General features: G+C 35.2%; 3 protein-coding genes across 5 annotated transcripts; 2 read left to right on the top strand and 1 right to left on the bottom strand.

Annotated features, from left to right (window-relative positions):
* On the top strand, nucleotides 8,182–12,193 carry LOC18612522 (uncharacterized membrane protein At3g27390). 2 transcript variants are annotated; one of them, XM_018113889.1, is made up of 10 exons: nucleotides 8,182–8,401; nucleotides 8,771–8,879; nucleotides 9,010–9,202; nucleotides 9,934–10,070; nucleotides 10,161–10,449; nucleotides 10,548–10,654; nucleotides 10,840–11,005; nucleotides 11,081–11,276; nucleotides 11,362–11,602; nucleotides 11,795–12,193. In XM_018113889.1, the coding sequence occupies exons 1-10, from the start codon at nucleotides 8,308–8,310 to the stop codon at nucleotides 12,030–12,032; spliced, it is 1,770 nt and encodes a 589-aa protein (XP_017969378.1). In that variant the 5' UTR covers nucleotides 8,182–8,307; the 3' UTR covers nucleotides 12,033–12,193. The 2 variants fall into 2 exon arrangements, with proteins under 2 accessions (XP_017969378.1, XP_017969379.1); XM_018113890.1 differs by lacking the exon at nucleotides 10,548–10,654 and having other exon boundaries at nucleotides 10,232–10,449; nucleotides 10,836–11,005.
* LOC18612521 lies at nucleotides 13,086–14,675 on the top strand. Its single transcript, XM_007049367.2, has one exon. The coding sequence runs from the start codon at nucleotides 13,596–13,598 to the stop codon at nucleotides 14,529–14,531; it is 936 nt and encodes a 311-aa protein (XP_007049429.2). The 5' UTR covers nucleotides 13,086–13,595; the 3' UTR covers nucleotides 14,532–14,675.
* Nucleotides 15,831–19,278, bottom strand: LOC18612519 (protein transport protein SFT2). 2 transcript variants are annotated; one of them, XM_007049365.2, is made up of 5 exons: nucleotides 18,799–19,278; nucleotides 17,144–17,208; nucleotides 16,941–17,062; nucleotides 16,676–16,780; nucleotides 15,833–16,179 (listed from the first exon to the last, which is right to left on the bottom strand). In XM_007049365.2, the coding sequence occupies exons 1-5, from the start codon at nucleotides 18,990–18,992 to the stop codon at nucleotides 16,069–16,071; spliced, it is 597 nt and encodes a 198-aa protein (XP_007049427.2). In that variant the 5' UTR covers nucleotides 18,993–19,278; the 3' UTR covers nucleotides 15,833–16,068. The 2 variants fall into 2 exon arrangements, with proteins under 2 accessions (XP_007049426.2, XP_007049427.2); XM_007049364.2 differs by having other exon boundaries at nucleotides 15,831–16,179; nucleotides 16,941–17,208.

Below are 21,203 nucleotides of genomic sequence, written 5' to 3'. Positions count from 1 at the left end.
AAAATTCAGCCTCTTGTGGGTTTGTGAAGAACAAAGTGATTTCTTGCTAGATTTTCATACTTTCCATTACTAAACAACCAAAAACACTTAATTAACTTGAAATCTAGCAAAATCAATGCTCAAAACCTCTCCTCTCAAATTTGGCCAGCATGGGTTCATCATGAAAACTTGAGTTCTAAGCATGAAAAATGAAAAAGAAAGCATGGGTAGTGTAAATCACAAGATAAAATCACAAAATTTGACCTTTATTAGCTTAATCCCTTGAAATCTCACACTTTTTCTTCAATTTTCCCACCTAGGTTTTGTTCTGTCTTTGTTCTTCTTCACTTCATGCTTTGGCCGGCCATAATGAAGAAAATAAGCTGATTTTTGCTGATTTTAAAGCTAAAAAAATAAATGGATATAAGCTTGACACATGTCACCATCCCATTGGTCCATTTTTTTAAACTTAACAATTAAGCAATCTCTCTCCACCACTTAAATTTCCTTCAATTATCCATGATAATATTGGATAAAATCCATGTGCTGGACAAGTGTCGGGGGTGAAAATTTATCGATTTGCCCTTGAGGTGGCAAAATTACCATTTCGCCCCTATACTCCAAATTATACCGAAAATTAAAATTTTTCACTTCTAAACCTCAAATCATACTCTAATACTCAAATCATACTCCAATAAGTCAAATGGGGCCAAAAAAATCTTTTTAAAAAATTTCCATTTTGTCCCTAGGTGGCAAATGATCATTTTGCCCCTAGATAGTGAAAATTTTGGTTTGACTCCAAATTGATCCTCAAATTCTGAATTACCATTTTGAGTCATCCTTGGGCTGTGAAGCTCTTAATTTCACCTTCAAATTCCTATTTGAACTAGTTCGAGGCTTGATTGACTTAATGGTACCATTAGGGGGAATATCGTCTTTTAACGATTTTCTCGAACTTCCTAAATATACCAACATTCTATCGAGCATGTGAATGTCATTATAATTATTTTACAAAGCAGGGTTTGACATTTTAAGTTTCTTTTTTGGCCCTCTTATTCAATTGTTCAGATTCAGATATATGAGATTGAGAAGGAATTTCATCATCATTCAAAATGTTCACGTCATCATCCACATTTATATAGTTTTCAACTGATTGATCCATCACCGTTACCTTCAAATAACATAAACATGAATAAAAATTATTAAAAATTTACATAAACTATCATATTCATTTTGTAGATTTAATTTTATCCATTCTCTAGTAAAATTATAAAGCTAATATAATTTGTAGGAACTACAAGAAGAGATAACCATTTAAAACTAAAATCTCATTGTGCTTTTTATAGTATGCAAAAAGAAATGCAAGAAACAATCACATTCAAATTTACTGTTTCAGTCTATGAAGGAGATACAGATACTTAAGATCATATCCTACATTTTCCAACAAACAAGATACAAAAAAATTTACCAAAATACCAGGGCCAGTTTCCCCAAGGTTCCACCCTCAAAAATCAAAGAAGACTGTATAAATCCTATAGCTTGTTCTGTGACAATAAAATTTACAGATTAAAAAAATATTTACAAACAACTTCAAGCAATAAAATAGAGAATTCATTTCATTTTTTCCCTCTATATGTAGTTTTGTTGTAAAAGAGATAATTATAAATGAAATTACAAGTTTAATTTAAATGCCCACAATTATAGTTAATAAATAAGAAGATTGGGAAAATAGTGCAAATAATTATGTGTTCTATAGTTAAGATTAAGTCATTTTACCCAACAAAAAATTTGTGATGCCAAACATTAATTTTCTGGTAAAAGAAAAAAAGAAACAATAATGATACTAAACAAATTCATTGAAAATGAAAACTACTATATATTCAAGTAATGTTAAATATGATTCCTTATCAATCTATTAATTATTATGAATTTTTACTGCTTATACATATTTCACTTATATTTCACTCAGACTCAAATTTTAATATACTACTGGAAGATTTGGATTTCATTTTATTTAAAAAATAAAGTCCATAGCACTTGCAAAAACAAAAAGGCTGGTTTTGAAAACAAGATAAACCATTAGACAAGTAGTTCTTTTTTCCAAGGACATGATCTCAAACGCCTTTTTGGTACCACGATCTAATCAAAACTAGACTTTTATGACTTTATGTTGTTGTGCTTGAATAACTTGTTACATAAAATTTCTGATGCAGAGATCTGCCAGAGTGGTAACTGCAGAATATATCTCATACCATTACTTACTAAGTATTTTATAATTCAATATTCGGTTGGGAGAAAAGAAATCGAGAGGCGAGAAGTGACTCACTTGGGCAATGCACCGTCGATGCCGATGGGCGATGACCGAATGCCGAATAGGAGAAAAGATTCAAATGAAACCGATCCGACATGCGAGAATGCGAGAATCGAGAAGTGACTCACTTGGGTTGTTGGGCAATGCGCCGCTGATGCCGATGGGTGATGGCCGGATGCCGGATGGGAGAAATGAAACCAATAGGCAACAGGCAAGAAGGCGAGATGGCAGATGCCAGATGCGTCGCCGATTTTGATGGACGATGGTCAGATGCCGGATGCTTGATGGGAGGAAAGATGACGGATGGTCGAATGGGACGATGGTCGATCGGATGCCAGATGCAGAGAGTCAGGACTCGGGTGTTAGGCTTAGGCAGGCGGTTAAAAGAACCAAGAAGGACTTAGTCACTTAAGCGGCTCGGCTATAAGGTTTTTTTTTTTTGGCCCGTCGGGTTGGCTCGCCCTAACCCGGGTCAGACCTCTAAGCAACTGCGCTAGCCCATTTAGGGCCGATTTTAATATGGGCCTAAATTTTTTAAGCCCAACCCACCCTATATTTAATAAAAAATGGATCGACCCAATGGGCCAGGCCCATTTTGACAGGTCTAAGTATGACAAGCATCGATCGGTGCTTTGAAGGCCAAATCTAACAGAGCCAAGGAGCACTAGTGAGTGTAAGGGAGCACAAGAGCCAAATTTGACGACATCAGGGAGAATCGGTGAAAGTAAGGGAGCATTAGGTCATGGCCAAATCTAGCTAGGGAGTGCCACATCTAGCATTTCTCGACACCATTTGGTGTTCTTGTGATTAGATCTGGCTGAGGAACGCTAGATCCACTTGCACGGTGGCCGGTTAGTGTAAGATAGTGTCACCAGCAAGTTTAAGAGAAAGGAAAATAGTGGAGAAAAAAGAAAAGTATTTTAGACATTTCACGTTTGCCTGTTAAAGTCGTTTGCACGTTTGGGAGGACTGTCCATTTCGAATAGTAATAGACTTATGTGAAATTATAACTAAAACTTAGAGGGGTCAAGATATTTTACTTTAAAATTTATTAAAATTTCAATTCTGAATCCCTTTGGTATAGAAAAAACAAAGACTAAACTTCTATAATTGGGAATAAAAAGTTGCAATCAACTTATAAATGACTCTATATAAAGTTTGCCAAGCAAATAAGAGTGTGTCAAATTTGGAATGCTTCATGCACACACATTTCTATAGAGGACTATTGTCATCACCAAATTAATTGATATTATTATTTTCATTATTTTATCAAAGACAATTAATTCAAGGTAAAATACTTTTAAAAAATTTTAAATTATTTAAAAATTCAAATAAATGTTTATTTTTTTAATCAAATCCTTGTATTTTTAGTTTAAGTCAAATGAATATTTACAACTAATTATCGTTGATCAAAACGTCATTTGTTACTTTATACCTATGTGTCACTGATGTGGTAGTGACGTAGCGAATGAAAATGTCACATAATCATGTCACCATGCCATATTAAGAATACCACGTCACTATCCATTATAACATGACAGTATGTCACGTTAGCACCACATAATATAAAATGACAAGCAGGGTTTTGCTACCAAGTACAATTAATCATGTTAACTTGAAAATGATTAGAGTTTTGAAATGACAAAAATGATCAAAATTTATTGTTTAAATAATCCTTGAATGCTTTTGAAGTGCTTTAGTGTTTTTTTACTTAAATGATCTTTGAACTTGTTGTTTGTGAAAGGAAAAATCTTTTGAATACTTTGAATATCAAGTTCAAGCAAGACAAGTCAATTGCTGGAAAAGGAAACATCGATTCTTGAAGATACAAAAGCCACTGAAGGAGCAAGAATCGACTTCTCAAGTATCAAGTGATTGATTCTCAAAAGTTGCAAGACAAAAATTGAAAACTTGGAGAAAAAGAAAAGATGAGAGAATTGAATTAAGATGGAGTGGTTAAAAGCAAATTTGAATTTTTGAACTTGGCGTCCAAAGTGCAAGAAGAATTGATTTTTGGAGAAACAAAAGATCGATTCTCAAAAACTTTGGAAAAAAAAGAATTAATGTCTCAGGAAATGTAAAGATTGATTCCTAGAAAACAGAATTCTCTAGAGTCAAGAAGAATCGACTTATCAAAAATGCACTAATCGATTCTTACAAAATAGAATACCCTAAGGGCAAGAAGAATCAACTTCTTGGGAATGCACTAATCGATTCTTACAAGACAAAATGCTCTAGACCAAAAAAGAATTGATTTCTTGAGAAAAAAAAGTAGATTCCTTGGCTCGAAAAAGTAGTTGTTAGACACAAAAAAGACAAAAAAAAAATCGACTAGTTTTCTCACCAAGTCATCCCCAACGGCTACGAACTTTTTCCAAGTATAAAGGGACTTCTCCAACACATTTTGGGAGAGAGGAAAGTTGAAAGAAAGATCATTTGATCAAGAATCAAATGAAATGAAGAAGAATAAGAGGAAAAAGAAAGAAAAACCAAGCTAGAGCAAGCTATTCATATTATTCCAAAAAGCTTGTGAGCTACCCTTGTGCTTCAAATTCTTTGTGCTTTCACTCATATCTTTTGTAATCATCTTTAACTCCTTTAAACTCTTCTTTCATGTACTTACATAGCAAAACTAACCTTCTAGAGGCACATTTGCTTTGATCTTATAAGAGAGAGATAAGTTATGCCTAAGCCTTAACAAAGTAGTATTGTAAAGGTTACATCTAATCCTTGTAAAGATAAGAGGTTATGTTTGATTCTTGAAAAGGCAAGGTGTTAGCTTGCTAATTTATTAAGACAATTTACTTTAAAACTTTTATCAAATCAGCAAAACATCATGCAAATGCACATGGTCAATAAGTAATATAATAGTGAGTGAATTATAATCTCCACAAGGAATTATATCTAAATTCTTGCTAATTATTAAAATTGAGCAATCTAATCTTATCCAAGGAAATCTAGTATGAAAATTAATTGAAAATGAAAATTTAAAGTACAAGGCTAAACTAGTGAATTAAGCTAAAAAAAATTGCAAGTAAATTGAGTTGGAAAACAGTGGGGAAGTACCTAGGATTATGGTTTCAATTAATGCCTCATTTGGACTTAAGATTGACTAATTACCTACTTTTATGAAAAATTAATGCAAGCCTAGGATCCTTAAGCCTGTACGATTCTTCGTCGAGCTATCATACAATGGCCTAACTTAATTTAATTCTCTATATGTCTATAACTAATTAATTAAGCCAAGTTCCTTAAATATAGGTCCTATAAATTAACTGTATATGGTTAATAGGTATATGTCTACCATATTAACAAATCACCCAATTAATTCCTAATTGCAATGATCAAATGCTACCCAAACCATGGTCTTTTTAGACTAACTTTGTTAAGTATTATCTAAAAGCCTATACACATCCTATTGGTGATCAATCAATAAAATGGGAAATAAGTCTAAATTTGAATAAACACTAAATATTCCATAAAAACAAGTAATAGTTGATCAAGCATTCAAACTATACATTAATATCCACCATAATCCTCAAAAAGAAAGTTTAGTTTAACATTTCAACAGCCCACAACAAAATTTTAGCAAAACTAAGCATTTATACAAGGAGATTTAATGAAAGAAAAATAAGCTAGTGAGAGAAAACTCTATTTGCTATTGCTGCTTCAGCTTCTCTTCAAGATTTTTCCTCCTCTTTTCTCCTTATGGAAAGCTCCTTTTTGCCTCTGAAGTTGTTCTTACCTCCTTTTTTTTTTCCTTCCTTTTGCCCTAAAAGAAACTCACTTTTTATACCTTCTGATTTGGAAAATCGAAGGTTCTAAACTTTTGACATTTAAATTGGCGTTGCAACACTGAAAGTCTAGCACTGTAGGGCCAATCTCACTGCCAAAGGCAGTGTTGCCTTGCTTGGGGGTGCCACAGTGTTGGCAACATGGCGTCGCGACGCCACAGCTTCTGTTTGGTGAAGTTGTTGGTGGTGTCGGCACTGCGGCGCTAGAGGCCTGGCACTGTAGTGTTGGATGTTTTGTTTGGTGAGGGTTGTTCCTGATAGAGGCAGCGCTGGAGGCTTAGCATTGCAGTGTTGTTGCTTATGTTTTCTCTCCTGTTCTTTTAGCTTCAGTGTTCTCCCCTACTGCAATTCAATTGCTCCTCGTGTGATTTTTTACCTTGTTCTAATTCAAACTAGTCCAAGTGATCAAGACGAAAGTTGTAGGTCTTGGACTTAGCTCTTCAATGATCAAAAACTCACGACTATCAGTCATTAGCAACTCACGTTATGCTCAGATGACTGTAGCAAGGTCAGCACACTTTGGCACCACTGCACCCTTGCATACTTCATTCCTTTTTCATTCATAAAACTTCAAAACAAGGGCTAATTCAATAGCAACTCAAATTAAACAATTTAATCCATAATTGACTAAATTGATTGAAGTTAAATTAAATTGGCATGCTTATACGTAATTAAAGAACAGCAACTAAAACAACTACGTTAGACTAAACCTCGATAATTGTGGTCATTTTAGCACCTGAAATATGATGAGATAACTCATTGAAATAGAGTTATCACAAGGGTTATGTTGGATCCATTAAAGGTAGTGGTTTGTAAAGGTTATACTTGTTCCTTTAAAATGTAATTTCTTAGTGGATTACAAGCGCCTTTGTAAGTCAAGGATGAGGATGTAAGCACCTATGGAGAGGGCCGAACCTTTATAAATTCTTTGTATCTTATCTCTCTTCTGCCTTCTCGTTTAACTTATGCATTTTGTTTTGAATAAGTTTTAGAAATTTGTTTATAGCTCTCTACTCTTTATTTTTCATACTTATGCATTTTACCTTATCGTGAAGAGATTCGAATAGTTGTTTTTAAACTTGCTTATTCTCAACTCATTCTTCAAATCACTCTAGATTCACTTTGAAACATTTGTGCACTTTTCTTTGAAGAGTTTCAAAAACCTCTTTTCAACTTGATTACTCATTCATTTGCTTGTTGACTTATTAAAGTGAAAACAAATTTGAAAAACTTATTTTCAAGCTTGCATCTATTGAAAATTTAATTTAAAGAAAAGAAATTTTAAAACTTCAATTCACCGCCTCTTGAATATTTTCTCATTATTATAGAACTAACATTTCTAACAAATCCCAACAAGTCATAAAAGTTTATTTGATCTAAAAAAAATATATAAAAATTTAATTAAATATAATAAAAAATAAAAATTTATTTAAGTTTTTTTATATAATTTAAAAACTTTTTTAAGCATTATACTTTTATACGAGCCACCGTCCCAGTGAGAGCAATTAGCACTGAATCAGCATTTCTAAAAATTACACGTACCCTGTTGTTGCATTATTTTAGTGAGCACTTAATTAATTGTCAATGTTTGTCTAAAGATTTTTAAATGCAGGGTTAGTAGGAAATTAAATGCTTGTAGAATATACTATGAATAAAATAATATTCTTATTCAGAGCAAACATCGAGTAGTTTACTACTAATTTAAACCCGAAACAATCTTTAGTACTGTCCAATCCAATCCATCAAATTAATCAAAGTCTTAACGTTTCAATTCTACCAAACACTCACCATTTAATAAAGAAATAAAATATTTACATTCTACGGATGTAGCTCAGACAACAAGAACGATTTACCCGGGGGAAGGTAGAATTGCATTAACACCCTTAACTTTGCCACGTCAGATAACCTTAAAGTCGGTTGGTTCCCGCCAAAAAGCGTGATGAAAACCACCGAGATAGGTGTCAGCATCTCCACGCACACTTTTCCCGGGAGTTTCACTGCATTAACACCTCCTACTCTGGCCACGTGTCCCCCAGACCACCTTCTCTTGCCACCTGGTCTCTTACACTTCTCCCTTCACGTTGTCATCTGGTTCGAAAAAGGGGGCACGATTCCGAGCAACTCCTGCACTAGGTCTGTGGCAGTTGAAAAAACATTCCACTTTGCCTTTATTGCCCTTCACGCATCTCCAGAATTATCCTGCCAGACCTCACTGGAAAAACCATGGAGGTTCCCGTGGGGTTCTTGGCAAAACTCTGGAGCTTTGTTTCATTTCTTCCCTTCTTTTCTTTGCTCTTTCTCCTTGGCCTCGTCAAAGGTAATTACAAGATGAGTTACAGAAAAGAAAATTAGTGAAAAAGAAATTTCATGAAGGCAACATATTATTGTTCGTGTCAATTTTAATTTGTTTCGAATCAGAAAGAAAACGTATAATTATTCGTGATTGAAATTTCATTCTTTTGGTATTACTTCACAAATTAAAGACTACCCATGTTTAAATTTTTTCCCTTCTATGCATGTGAAGTTACTTCATGATTTTAGAGAACATTGCTGAGTGTCATATGCTAATGCTTGTGTAGTTGAAAGAAAATTATAGAGTCACATGAATGAAATGGATGATTAGATTAGTTATTATAGCACAAATGGGTAGTTTATTTACTTGTTGCATCTCTTATTCTGTCCACAGCTGCAATCATTTGTCCTGTTGTGATGGGAATTATTGTGACTGGGAATTCAGCAGTGGTAATTGGGCTTTGGCCTGCACATTCTCTATGGACTTACTTCTGTGTGGCAAGGTTTGCTTCCCTTGTATTTGAATTGTGCTACCTGTACTGTTATACTTGCAATTGTAGTCACTTTTAAATTCGGGGTGTAGAGAATATGGTGTTGTGTCCTTATTTCTGTTTTTCCAACTTGTAATTCTAGAACAAAGAGGCTGGGCCTGGTCCTCAAGATTGTGGTTTTGGTATCATTGGTTGTACCAGTAGTTCTCTGGCCAGTCGTAGCAGTTGTTGGAAGCCTTTTAGGTGGAATAGGGTATGGATTTTGTGCTCCCCTTGTCACAACTTTTGAGGCTGTTGGGCAGAATGCAGCTGACAAGTGCTACCAATGCTTTGCTGTGAGTTCCTTCATCTCTGTTCGATTTTTTTACAAGGAGCTATCTGACTGATATTCTTGCTGATGTTATCTAAGTCAAGAGGAATTTTTTTTTTTATTGATAATTGATATATATATATTATTTTAGAACTTGTTCTATACCTTCCTTTCTTGCCTGAAGAATACCTTTACAGATAATGCCTCTGTAGTTTATACTAATGCAAAGAAACATATTGTTTGTCAATGCAGCTTTGTTCACTTAGATGGAATTGGAGTGGGCTATGGGGTTCTCTAATCAGTTTAAATAATGAAAAAACTGTCCATCTCTTTATAATTCATTGGACAAAACTTCCATTGCTCTGACAATTATGTCCTCCTTGAAAGGCAAGAATGATCCTTGGAACCAATTGTCTGATAATTTAGCTATACTGGCATGTCTAACGATATTCTAACACAGTTTATTTTGTGATTGTTGTTTGCGTGGTTTAATAAATCCCTATAGTTATAACACTTATAGCATATATCACTATTTGACTATAGCTTTTGCACAGTGTATGAAATGTTGGCTCAGTCTACTAATCTGGTGCATGGCTATAATTAATAGCCTGGTATTTTAAATAAAATTTTAGATTAGCTTGCAAATTTTTGTGTCCAGTCTGTCATTTGTATGATATGTTCTATGGTTTGATCAATTCACATGTTTGGCTAAAAATAAATAAATAAAATCTAATGGAAAACTTCATTGCATGCCAGGATGGTTGTTTGTCCATTATTAAAGGAAGCTGCATAGTGGTGGAGGACTTCGCAGATTTCTGCTTCCACTCATACTTCTCCTACATGGATGAGCTAAGCGAAAAAAAGCCCTCGGATGAGAAGCCTATGGATGTTAAGTAAGAGATTGCCCTTTTTAATCTTTGCTGCATACTAGTAAATAAATATAAGTAGACTCTTCAGATTTTGTTCCATTTTGTCCTTGCAAGGTTATCAAAATTGCCAGGTTTTTTGTTGGTTGGGTTGATTGGCATGTTAGTTGATGTGCCTTTAATTACAGCTGTTACTCTGTGGAAAAGCCCATATATGCTGTTCAAAGGATGGAAGAGGCTGTTAGAGGATTTAATCGGCAGAGAAGGACCATTCCTGGAGACGGTGTGTGTTCCGTTTGCTGGTTTAGCAATCCTTTTATGGCCTTTGGCTGTTGTGGGAGCTGTAGTGGGAGCTATCATTGCAAGCTTCTTCCTGGGACTTTATGGTGGAGTTGTTGTGCATCAGGTCTGCAAAAAGTTCCTTTCTCTATTACTTCAAGCTGTACATGTCTTTGTTGCAACTATCTTCATGTTATATCTAAACTTATATTTATGATAATCCAGGAAGATTCACTGTGTATGGGATTTTCCTATATTATTTCTGTGGTTTCGCTATTTGATGAATATGTAAATGATTTACTCTACTTGAGGGAAGGATCCTGCATGCCCAGGTACATCATTTAATAGCAGCAAATACTATTTATATAAGTCATATTTTGCTGAAATGTCAAAATGGATAGCGAAACTGAGGTTTTTTGCGTTAGAAACACATTCCTCATTCACTCCCAGGATTTTATTCTGCTCGTTTTACACATACACCTTGATTTTGATTCTGAGACATACTTTTGACAGCCAGGCCCAGATATCGTAGAAACATGAGCAATAGCCCTGATATGGAAAAGCTTGAAAACAATCATTACAATGAACTGAAGAACAGAGGAGAAGGTTCATCCAGCAAAAAACTTATTTCAGAAAACTCAAGAACATTGAAGTGGGCAATCCAACAATACAGACCTATGCAGGTCCGGACTCTTTGACCTATAATTTCAAATTTTTGTCTAACATATAAACACTCAATAATGCTACCAATTTTACAGGTATGGGACTGGCTTTTTAAATCCTGTGAGGTGAATGGTAGGATACTCCTCCATGATGGCCTCATAACTATCAAGGACATTGAGGAATGCATTGTGAAGGGCAATTGTAGAAAGTTGGGTATAAAACTACCTGCTTTGTCCTTATTACGGTGTCTTCTGGCATCAGCTAAATGTGACTCAACTGGCTTAGTGATTAGTATGTCCCTCTTCTCTCATTTTTGCCATTAGCTTTGTGGAGGATGTTACGGTTACAATCATGCTTATGTGATTGAATTTTTCAGGTGATGGAGTGGAATTGACTAGGAGTAATGTGCCAAGGGACAGGGTGTTTGATTGGTTCATTGGACCATTATTGATCATAAAAGAGCAATTGAATAAACTCCAATTAGATGAAAGTGAAGAAACTTGCCTGAGGAAGCTGGTTATGGGGTGCAAAAATGAAAAACCTGAGGACTGGAATGATTTTGGTTATCCTTCCTGTGATGGTGTCAGGAAAGCACAGCTGCAAGCCATGATTAGAAGGTATAAAAGCTATATTCAAAAATTACACAACTCTTTGAATTCATCGCCTGACCCCTGTACTGCCATCTGATTGTGCATTATGAATCATTAGCTAGCATGCTACTTGGAGCCATTACCTGGCGAAAGTTTTCTAATCTACTCCACTAATTGATTAAACTTAGAACTCATCATGCCATACTCATTTTATGACAGGTTGCAGGGAATTGTAGCTTCAATGTCCTGGATCCCAACCTTTCACCGTTGCATTAGGAATTTGGTGAAGTTGTTATATATAGAGGCCATTCAGGCTGGTGCTTCTGCCAATCATATCGGAGGAATCCTAAAAGCCAGATATAGTGGCAAGATATCATCTGGAAGGGGGGATAGAAAAGATAGATATGAAAATAATGCAGAACGGGATAGAACAAATGAAAATGAGGATGTAGTATAAATGGCCCTTGTACAGTTACGAGTTTTGTAGAATTTGGCTATAATCTTTACGTATGAGACAGTTTGTAAGAATTAGTTCCGAATTACACATTTTCTGTAAATGTTGAACATGACTTGTATAAAGGACCTGCTAAAGTCAAAATCAGACTCACTGTTATCTTATACTAGGGAGAATACCATCTTTGGACTTGAGAGAACTGTAGCACTGAGAATGCCAACATAGGGATTATGCTTCTCTCCTATTTTGTTATTTTACTGGCTACACAGAAGAATCTTGTCTTAAGGGTGTGAGCCTTCTCCGTAGAAAACAAAGCACCCAACCTGGACCTAAAACTATAAAGTCGGTTTTTGTCTTCAAAGCAAATTTAATTTCCGCACACCTGTGAGGATTCAATCAGAGGTTAACCCAAGTCTTTATGTGTAATTTCCTCTGTTCTGCCGCTGTTTTCTGCTACGATTGCTGGAGGTGCTTAAGCACCTGCAGATCACAACCATCTCATTTTCATTTTGTTTACTTAATTACAGTTGGAAGTTATTATAACATTTGGGTGTACTGCCTGCCTTGGCCTGATAATAGATAAGGATCCAGAAAAGACAGGGATGAAACATTGTTGTTTGCCCATATGGCACGCAAGGATCAGAGAGTCAGAGCCTAGTGGGCCAAATTGCTGTCATATTCTCACAATTCAGAGAATCTGATTGGACTTTGGAGTGCCTGGATGGAACAGATGATTTTCAAATGGCATTTATACCGACGGTGAGTGAAAAATTCGATTAATAACATCAATTAATGGAAGCTCAATTCATCTGAAACTATATAAAGAAAGAAAAATGAACCATTCCTCCTTTTAAAACCGTTTGCAGTGACGAGATCATAAGCTATCATACCATCATATTGGTCATTTATGTCTGAAATTGTCCTTCTCATTTCTTTTATTTGCTTCCATTTTTGTGTCTATATATGTGTTGGTGAGATGTATATGAGCTAGTATCCGCTTCATGGAGATTATAGATTTTTAAATTACGGTTAAGATACAATGGACAAAGTCACCATTAAAAATTTGTTGTGTTGTTGAGTAGGCAAACTGACTGACTGTAAATAGCAAATAGGTTTGAGGACATTCTCTTCACCCCCTTATTTCGGACACCTTTGATGCTTACAACCTCTAGATGGAGATTTTTCATCCATGGAGAGAGGCCAACTTTCCTGCCTCTTCCTCATTCTGTCTCTTTCCCTGAGATCACAGCTTCTGGCAAACAACATTCAGACCATTCTCCAATATTGCATGCTCAGTTTCAACTGCAATTCTCTGGCATCAGCTTTATGCATCCCATCAATCATCGGCAAGGATCTAAGGTTGCTCTAATCTCCTGAAACTTTCCAAGCCAAGGTAACGTGAGTGTTTTTCTTTTAAAGGGTGTATGATGAGTCCAGGCAAACCATTTAAGATCAGAAGCAGTAGAACTGCGTTGCCTTTCTCTGCCACGTCTTGAGAATCAGAGATTGGATCATATCCCATTCCCATGCAAAAAGAAAGGTAAACATAGAATTGCATCAGAATTAATGGCATTCCATTTCCCCATGAGAGCTCAGTCAGTTGGAAGTTCAGCATTTTATGCAGAGAGAATAACGGAAGAACCTCATCCTCACACAAACAGTAAAAATGCTCAGAGCGCCGTCACGTTGGTGTACCAAACCAATATACTAGGCTATTGGCGTAACGTTACGATTATGTGGTGCAAGAATCTTATGAATCATGCTCTCAGCATTATGGTGAATAGTATGGAAGGAGATGCTCAATACACTTGCAAGATTGACCTTAAGCCTTGGCATTTCTGGAGCAAAAAAGGGTACAAATCCTTTGAGGTTGAAGGGAAGCAAGTAGATGTCTACTGGGATCTGCGATCGGCAAAATTTACCACTGGCCCTGAACCAGCAGCAGAATATTACGTCGCTCTAGTTGCTGATGAAGAGGTGGTGTTATTGCTGGGAGATTACAAGAAAAAGGCATACAAGAGAACGAAATCAAGACCAGCCTTGGTTGAACCTCTCCTATTTTACAAGCAGGAAAACGTGTTTGCCAAGAAGAGTTTTGCAACCAGAGCTAAATTCGATGAAAGAAGAAAAGAACACGACATCGTTGTGGAGAGTTCAACAAATGGATTTAAAGATCCTGAAATGTGGATAAGCATGGATGGGGTTGTGTTGATTCACATTAGGAATTTGCAGTGGAAATTCAGGGGTAACCAGACTGTTTTGGTAGATAAGCAGCCGGTGCAAGTGCTCTGGGATGTGCATGACTGGTTGTTTACCAGTGCTGGAACAGGCCATGGCTTGTTTATATTCAAGCCCATCGCAGCTGAAGCAGAAAGTGACAGAGAGGGCAGTGGCCATGGAGGAGACAGTGATACCAGCACCGGAACCAGGTATTATTCTACACACAGCCCCACCATGACATCCGAATTCAGTCTGTTTCTTCATGCGTGGAAGATTGAGTGAGATTCAATGTGTGCATTCCGTGATTTCCATTAAAAAAAAAATCCTTTTGCAGGCAATTCCATGCATGCATATTCTTCAAGTACTGTAAGTTTTTTATCACAAATGAAAGTTAACGAAGCAGATAAGTCTTGCTGCTTTCAACTATTCAGAATAGGTGACATGATTTAGAAACAAAACAATAATGATAATATTACATTGTCATATAAGTCTTTCGTCATTCACAGAAGCCTTTTGTCCTGAATAATCTACTAATTCATATCAATACACAGTAAAGAAGAGATCACATGTACCCAAGAAACCAACCATCCTCTGAATTGAAAAAGGAATTCCCTGTCATTTACACACATGATCTAGTATAGTAGAGTATTTCTCGAAACCAAATCAAAGCATAATCTTCTTCATTCTGCTCTTTTAGGGGAAGGAAGGGGGGGGGGGGGGGGGAATGTAGATAGTAGTGCTGTAGCACTTTCTTTGGCGAAAATGAGAAAACCATTTGCAAAGCACCAAGATAGATTCTGCTTACCTGTTGTGACAATTAGCAAGAGTGAAACGCCATGCAATGTTGGCTCGTGGCCAAAAATGATATTGGTTAAATTAGAAAGAATGCAGACATGAGTTCTATTGCTCTGACTTTTCATTTTTTCTAAAATACCTGTAATCAACACATTCAACAGACATAAATATAGCTTTCTCACCCTTCACATATATGAAAAGCATAAAAAAAAAAATAAAAAGAAACGTGCCTGCCTCGGACACACACCCATCAATCTATACTTCCAGCAACAAAGGATATGACAAACCAGGAAGTAAAATTAATTTTACCCTTAACAGAATCCTTTTTTCTGCTAATTTTTTATTCCCCGTATATTCCTCTTTGTTGTATTATGGGATATACAGGAGAGATGCTTATACTGATTGCACCATTAAGCCAAAATGCAAGGTACTTGAACGTTCAATGGCCTTATACTACAAAGGAAAAACTTGTAAGTTCCTTTTTGAAGGTCTGAAGTTTACGAATAAAAACATGGGAAATATTCAAATTCATATTCAAACTGCTTTACAACAGTTAAATGATTTGTAATGGAAGTATGATTGATTAGCAGAATCCATTAACAAATTTCCAGAATCTTTTGGGACCTTACCTGGAATCCTCAAAGCAGATTACTCAATGAATATTACTGTCCTATGCACAGACATCGGTTTTAGCTTCACTCACCATCTGTCCTTTGTCAAGCAGATAATATAAATATCTCTACAGGGAACCAAAAGCAACTTCCAAAGTGATAAAATAAAAAGAAATATTAGAAAAAATGCAATGTTACCACGTCTGCTATTTTGATTTTAGAGGCAAAAAATGTACAATAATTTATCATCTCCCTATAATAAGGTGAATCACATTTGAATTTACCATTTGAAGAGCAACTCAATTATATCTTAAAATGTTGCACAACAAGTGATACTGGAAGAACCTGAATCTTGTAGAAAGCTGTAACTTATGAACGACCAAACTACTATATGAAAAAACCAGACACCAATATCACCTCCCAAAGCATCTCAACACTGATGAGGCAAGAGTAGAAGAAAGAACTTTCAATCCAGCAGATCCTCCGGGGAAGTAGGACATGGCATAGTAAGATAGCGTAATGACCTAAAAAAGATCGAACAGGCATCAATTTCCACTAACTTTCATTCCACCACTTTTGGTGCAGAATGTAGTAATGCAACATCCAGACAATGTTAATGATTACTTATCATATGAGGCATAATACATGATAGTACTTAAAATCTGTTTCAAAAAAATATGCTGGCAAAATAGTAAAAGAATTAAATTATTATCCCCTAGATCTTAGAAGATCCCTAATAAATTTTGTAGAAGGCATTGTATGAATAACAGAATTTAATTAGAAATAAGGCATTCTAAAATGTTAGTAAAACAGCTAGCACTCACAGAAGGCATTCCACAATGTTATAAAACAGCTTGTACTTAGCAGTCAGAGCAGTAACTTATGCATAACAGCACTTCAGGCACTTTGTACATATCCAGAAACTCTATCAAACCTGACTTGGCCACTATCCCAGCATCCCATTTCCCCAACATGAAGGAAGAAAACAAAAGAAAACTCAGATTGATATGGTGCTAATACCTGTAATACAGAGAACAGCACAGAAAGAATGTAACTATGAAGCCACATGGAAACATAAATAGTTCCCACCATGCTGCCGACAAAACCCAAAGTAAAAGGCAGCCTCTGAAAGCAAAGAAGAAAGAAAACACAAGGTATTTTAGGATGCTGTAAGAGGGTAAAAAAAAAAGATTACTTCTAGTTTCAGAGTGGTCTTTAAATTGCAAGTTTTAGTAGGTAAATCAAAATGTGTACTAAGCAAAAAGAAAGCAATGAACTAATATACCTCTTTGGAGGACATGTGTGCAAGCTGATTTCGAGGACCTTTCAAGGCAAAGAATGAGCCAACAATTAACGCACAACCGATTGTAAAGCAGATAGCAAACTTCTGCGGCACCAGTACTATCACTGGAAGGAACATGGTGAACGCAATGAAGACAAAGAACAATCCAGCAGCAAGAAACACCCCAAAATACATTAAGGATTTACCAGATGGGACATTGCTAGTTGCAGATTGAAAGCTGCCTGGTAAGTCTCTGACTCCTTTTGAGACCCTGACAAGTTAAATCGGCATCAACATTGAAATATAAGAAATAATGACTACAGAGAAAAGAGTGATCAAAGCTCAAACCACAAATAAGCCAGACTTTTCTGATAATGAGCCTTCTCTCCTCTTATGCTTTCCAGAAAGCAGAATTCCACTCAAAAGAGATTCTTATCATCAAGGTAACAAGAAATTTGTGTCCCTCCTATTTTATTTGCATAAGCTGTAAAACTACACTCCATACATAAAGGCAAAAGCTCATATATTATGCTTCATCACATTCACAATAAAACCTATTGCACCCACAGAGCATACTAATAATCCTCATAAAATGAAGAAAAGCCATAACCTATTATCAGTGCTGCAGGCAGAATGCAAAGAGAGAATCTTTGTTGACTATGGAAGTGAGCAGGAGACAAGGTTGCTCGACTAAATGGGGCCAATCACTGAATTGTAGAACAGCTAATGGCATGAACTGTGTACAAAACCTATCTACTTTGCTTGAAAAGCTCACTTAGGAAATTAATCAGAAGTACTTGCAAATGGGGGTAACTCAGATTGAAACATTCTTGAACTCTTATTCTGATACATTTTGTAATTTACTGCTATCCAACAACAATGGAAAAAAGAAGATTTTTGTTGGCAAGCTTTTTGTAATGTTCATTTTACAACAATCCAACAATATCTTAAACATGATCTTTGCCATACCGTGTAACTAAGCTACAGGAAAAGCAAATAAATCCTCCATAGGTTTCACCAAAGATTGAAAAGAAATTAAAAAATCCACCCATTGCTGCATTAAAGAATGCTTACTTATCAACCTTATCCGCCCAAACCATGCACAATAGCAAATGGTGCCCCACAATCTGTCATATTTACTCTCTTTAGATCATTACTTTTCTTCATCAACCATCCAATAAATGAAAACAAGATTGGAAAGCAACTAGCTCAAAATATTTTGGTAAATGTGGAAGCTGGGAGAGGTACCTCTCTTCCATCCGATAAATCTTACCCTCCTTTCTTTAAGATTCAAACCTAATTAGTGGTGTAAATCAATCATGCTATTCAAACTCCTCTCGATGAATAGTCAAGCTGATCTCATTTACTATCGAGGCTTTTCTGATAGTTTATGTATACTAATGATTGAATTTGAGCTCAAGCTCCTTACTTGAGTTTATCATATTTGAGCCTAATCGAGTCAAAATCAAGGCTCGGCTCGGCTTGATTACACTCCTAAACCTGACAACTCCCAGTAGAGTCTCAAATTCTAACCCGTAATTCCTTAACCGGAACATATTGCATTTAACCCTTCGTTCATTTTTGAAAGGGTAGACTTTTTCTGACGAAATGAACCCATATTCAATCCAGTTCATCAAAGCCAAAAAAATCTACCGAATTAAACCAATAGAACAAAATAAACAACAGAAAGATACCCTTTTGCTACGAAGCAAAGAAAAAAAAATATAAACTCACACAACAAACTGTCCTCCATCAAAATTCCATGCAAAAGCAACATTATATATATATATATATATATATATATATATATATATATATAGTCATATATATATATATATATATAGTCATAAGAAATACGCACACGTTAAAGGTGCCGCTGACTTTATCGGAGGTAGTACGGACAGCGGCTTCGAGATCGAACCCAAGAGCGGAAGAATCAGCGTCTTGGGAAGCGGCGTAGGCATTCCAATCCGCCAACAAAGACGGCGATTTCTGTTGATCGACACCGCCGCTGCTGGGTCCTCCTAGGAACCAAGACTGCGCCGTGTTCTTCATTTTTCCTTCCCTGTTTTTATTTATTTAACTTTGTTCTTGACGCTTTTGCTTTTGGGCCAACGAAAGCTTGGAATTCAGTGGGTTCAGATTAGATCTCTGGAGGTTTTGAGATCTTGCAGTGTGGTTTCGCGCCAGCTGCGGTCGCTAATAGTATTTACTTTACCATCTCCACCGATGGTTTCTTTCTTTTTTGTAGATTCCTTAATTTGGAGGGAATTAGGGACTGTTTGGGAGTAAAGGTGAAATGCATTTCTCGTTTCAGACTTTGCGAGAAAATAAATTATGTCTGCAACTTGAATTGAAATTTATTTACAATAGATATTTAGAAGGAAATAAATGTAAATAATTTTATCTAAAAATTATTTTTTAAGTTGAAGATGTATGAAATCAAGTCAATTACATTAACTATAAAACACATGACACGAAAGTAGACTATTCACATAGATCATCCACATAGAATTATTTTTTATATATATAAAGATTTTGTTTGTTATATATTTATAGTAGATGTTGCTTTATTAGGAAAATACGTATACACAAATATGAATAAATATATAGATTCATAGATAAAATCAATTAAATAAATTTTGATAATTATTATAGACTAATTAATTAATAAATCAATTATTAACTAATTTATAGTTAAAAAACAAAATCGATATCAATAAATAACTTATCCTTCTATTGTAATTGATTTAAAAGCAATTACGTTGATAGTCAATAAAATAATGATCGTGGACCAGACAATTTAATACTACAATTTAAAATATCCCAAAAAAATTAAGAACTTTCTTGAATGGCATGTGCGTGATTAAATATTGTAAGTCAAAATTCATTTAGAAAGAATTTTAAGAGTCTAAGATTAAATTGGGGTTGACTACGTTTGATCAAATTTCCAATCTAGGAACTTAAGTTTAGCTATATATGATAGTGAGAAATTCATGCAATGCATGGTAAGGAATTTGGTTGGAGCAAATCAAACCAAATATTGAATATACAGCATAAATAAAAGGATAAGCATGGATTGTTCCCTCGTTTGGAAAATTGAAGATGGGAAGAAATACCAAACATTTCGATGACTCATGAAACGGAAGTAAGAATAAAGAAATACCAAATTGACATGGGAATGAATTAGATAAGGGGAAGGAAGATGGCTACATTTAAATTATATGTCGTTATACCTTTTATATATGTAACTTGAGTAACAAGAATAAATTGTAACTATCATCAAATATTTGTATTGATTTAATGATATATAGATACCAAAGAGTTGAATTTAATCTCCTTTGTCTCAAATTATGCTTGATAAAAGAAAATTACTGTAAAATTATATGTACCTTGTATTTTATTTTTCCTCTTGATATGAAAAGGTATCAAGTATGTATAACAAAGGGGAGATTTCATATTTGTTTTGATTGAGATTGTAGACATAATTGAATGAATATCCAAACAATGTTTCAAGAAATAAGTAAGAAAGTCAAGATTCTTCATCGCAAATGTTAACTAAGAAACAAAATGTAATTCGAGAATGCTAGTCATATCATCTACGTAGAAAACAAGAAAAACATATCATAAGTAATATGTCAAATAAAAAATACAAATTAAATTAAGCAATCGTGACAGTAAATTTTGTACATTAGGCTCTCGTTGTTTGTTTCAAACCGTATAAGGCTCGTTGAAGCTTACAAACTAGATGAGAGTAACTAGATGGATGGAACATGTACACTTTTGCTTGTAAATCGTTAATAAAAAAAAAAAATACATTCTTAACATCCATTTGAAAAAGGATCAGCCCTGTGAAAGCACTAACGGCTAAAAGACTGCGTATATGTTTTGCAATTATGCATGGTTAGGCAAGAGTGCGTTGATCATTGAATCGGGCTTTAAGGTGGTTGTATTTTGATACTCAACTCATCAACTCCAAGGTGCGTCAACAATAGTGCTATATTGTTTGTGATGTTTTCATGTAACTGGAAGCTACCTTGGTGTTTCGACTTCTTTGTTAGAACAGAGCCAATTTTGACTCTGTGATATGTTTGTAACAGCCTTGTTACGTTAACAATATTATGGCTTCTCAAAAACCAAAAAAAAGAGATAAAAATCATAGTGATGCTTAAGTATATACCTATTTCACTTAACCTTTTACAATTAAGCCATTTTATAGATTAAAAGAAGTGAAAATGAGTCGTGTGTAAACATGTTTACCTATTT

The sequence above is a fragment of the Theobroma cacao genome, chromosome 1 (genome assembly GCF_000208745.1).
Source record: "Theobroma cacao cultivar B97-61/B2 chromosome 1, Criollo_cocoa_genome_V2, whole genome shotgun sequence".
In the NCBI taxonomy this organism is placed as follows: domain Eukaryota; kingdom Viridiplantae; phylum Streptophyta; class Magnoliopsida; order Malvales; family Malvaceae; genus Theobroma; species Theobroma cacao.
Note: the sequence above shows the minus strand (reverse complement) of the source record. Positions and strands in the feature narration are given on the sequence as shown.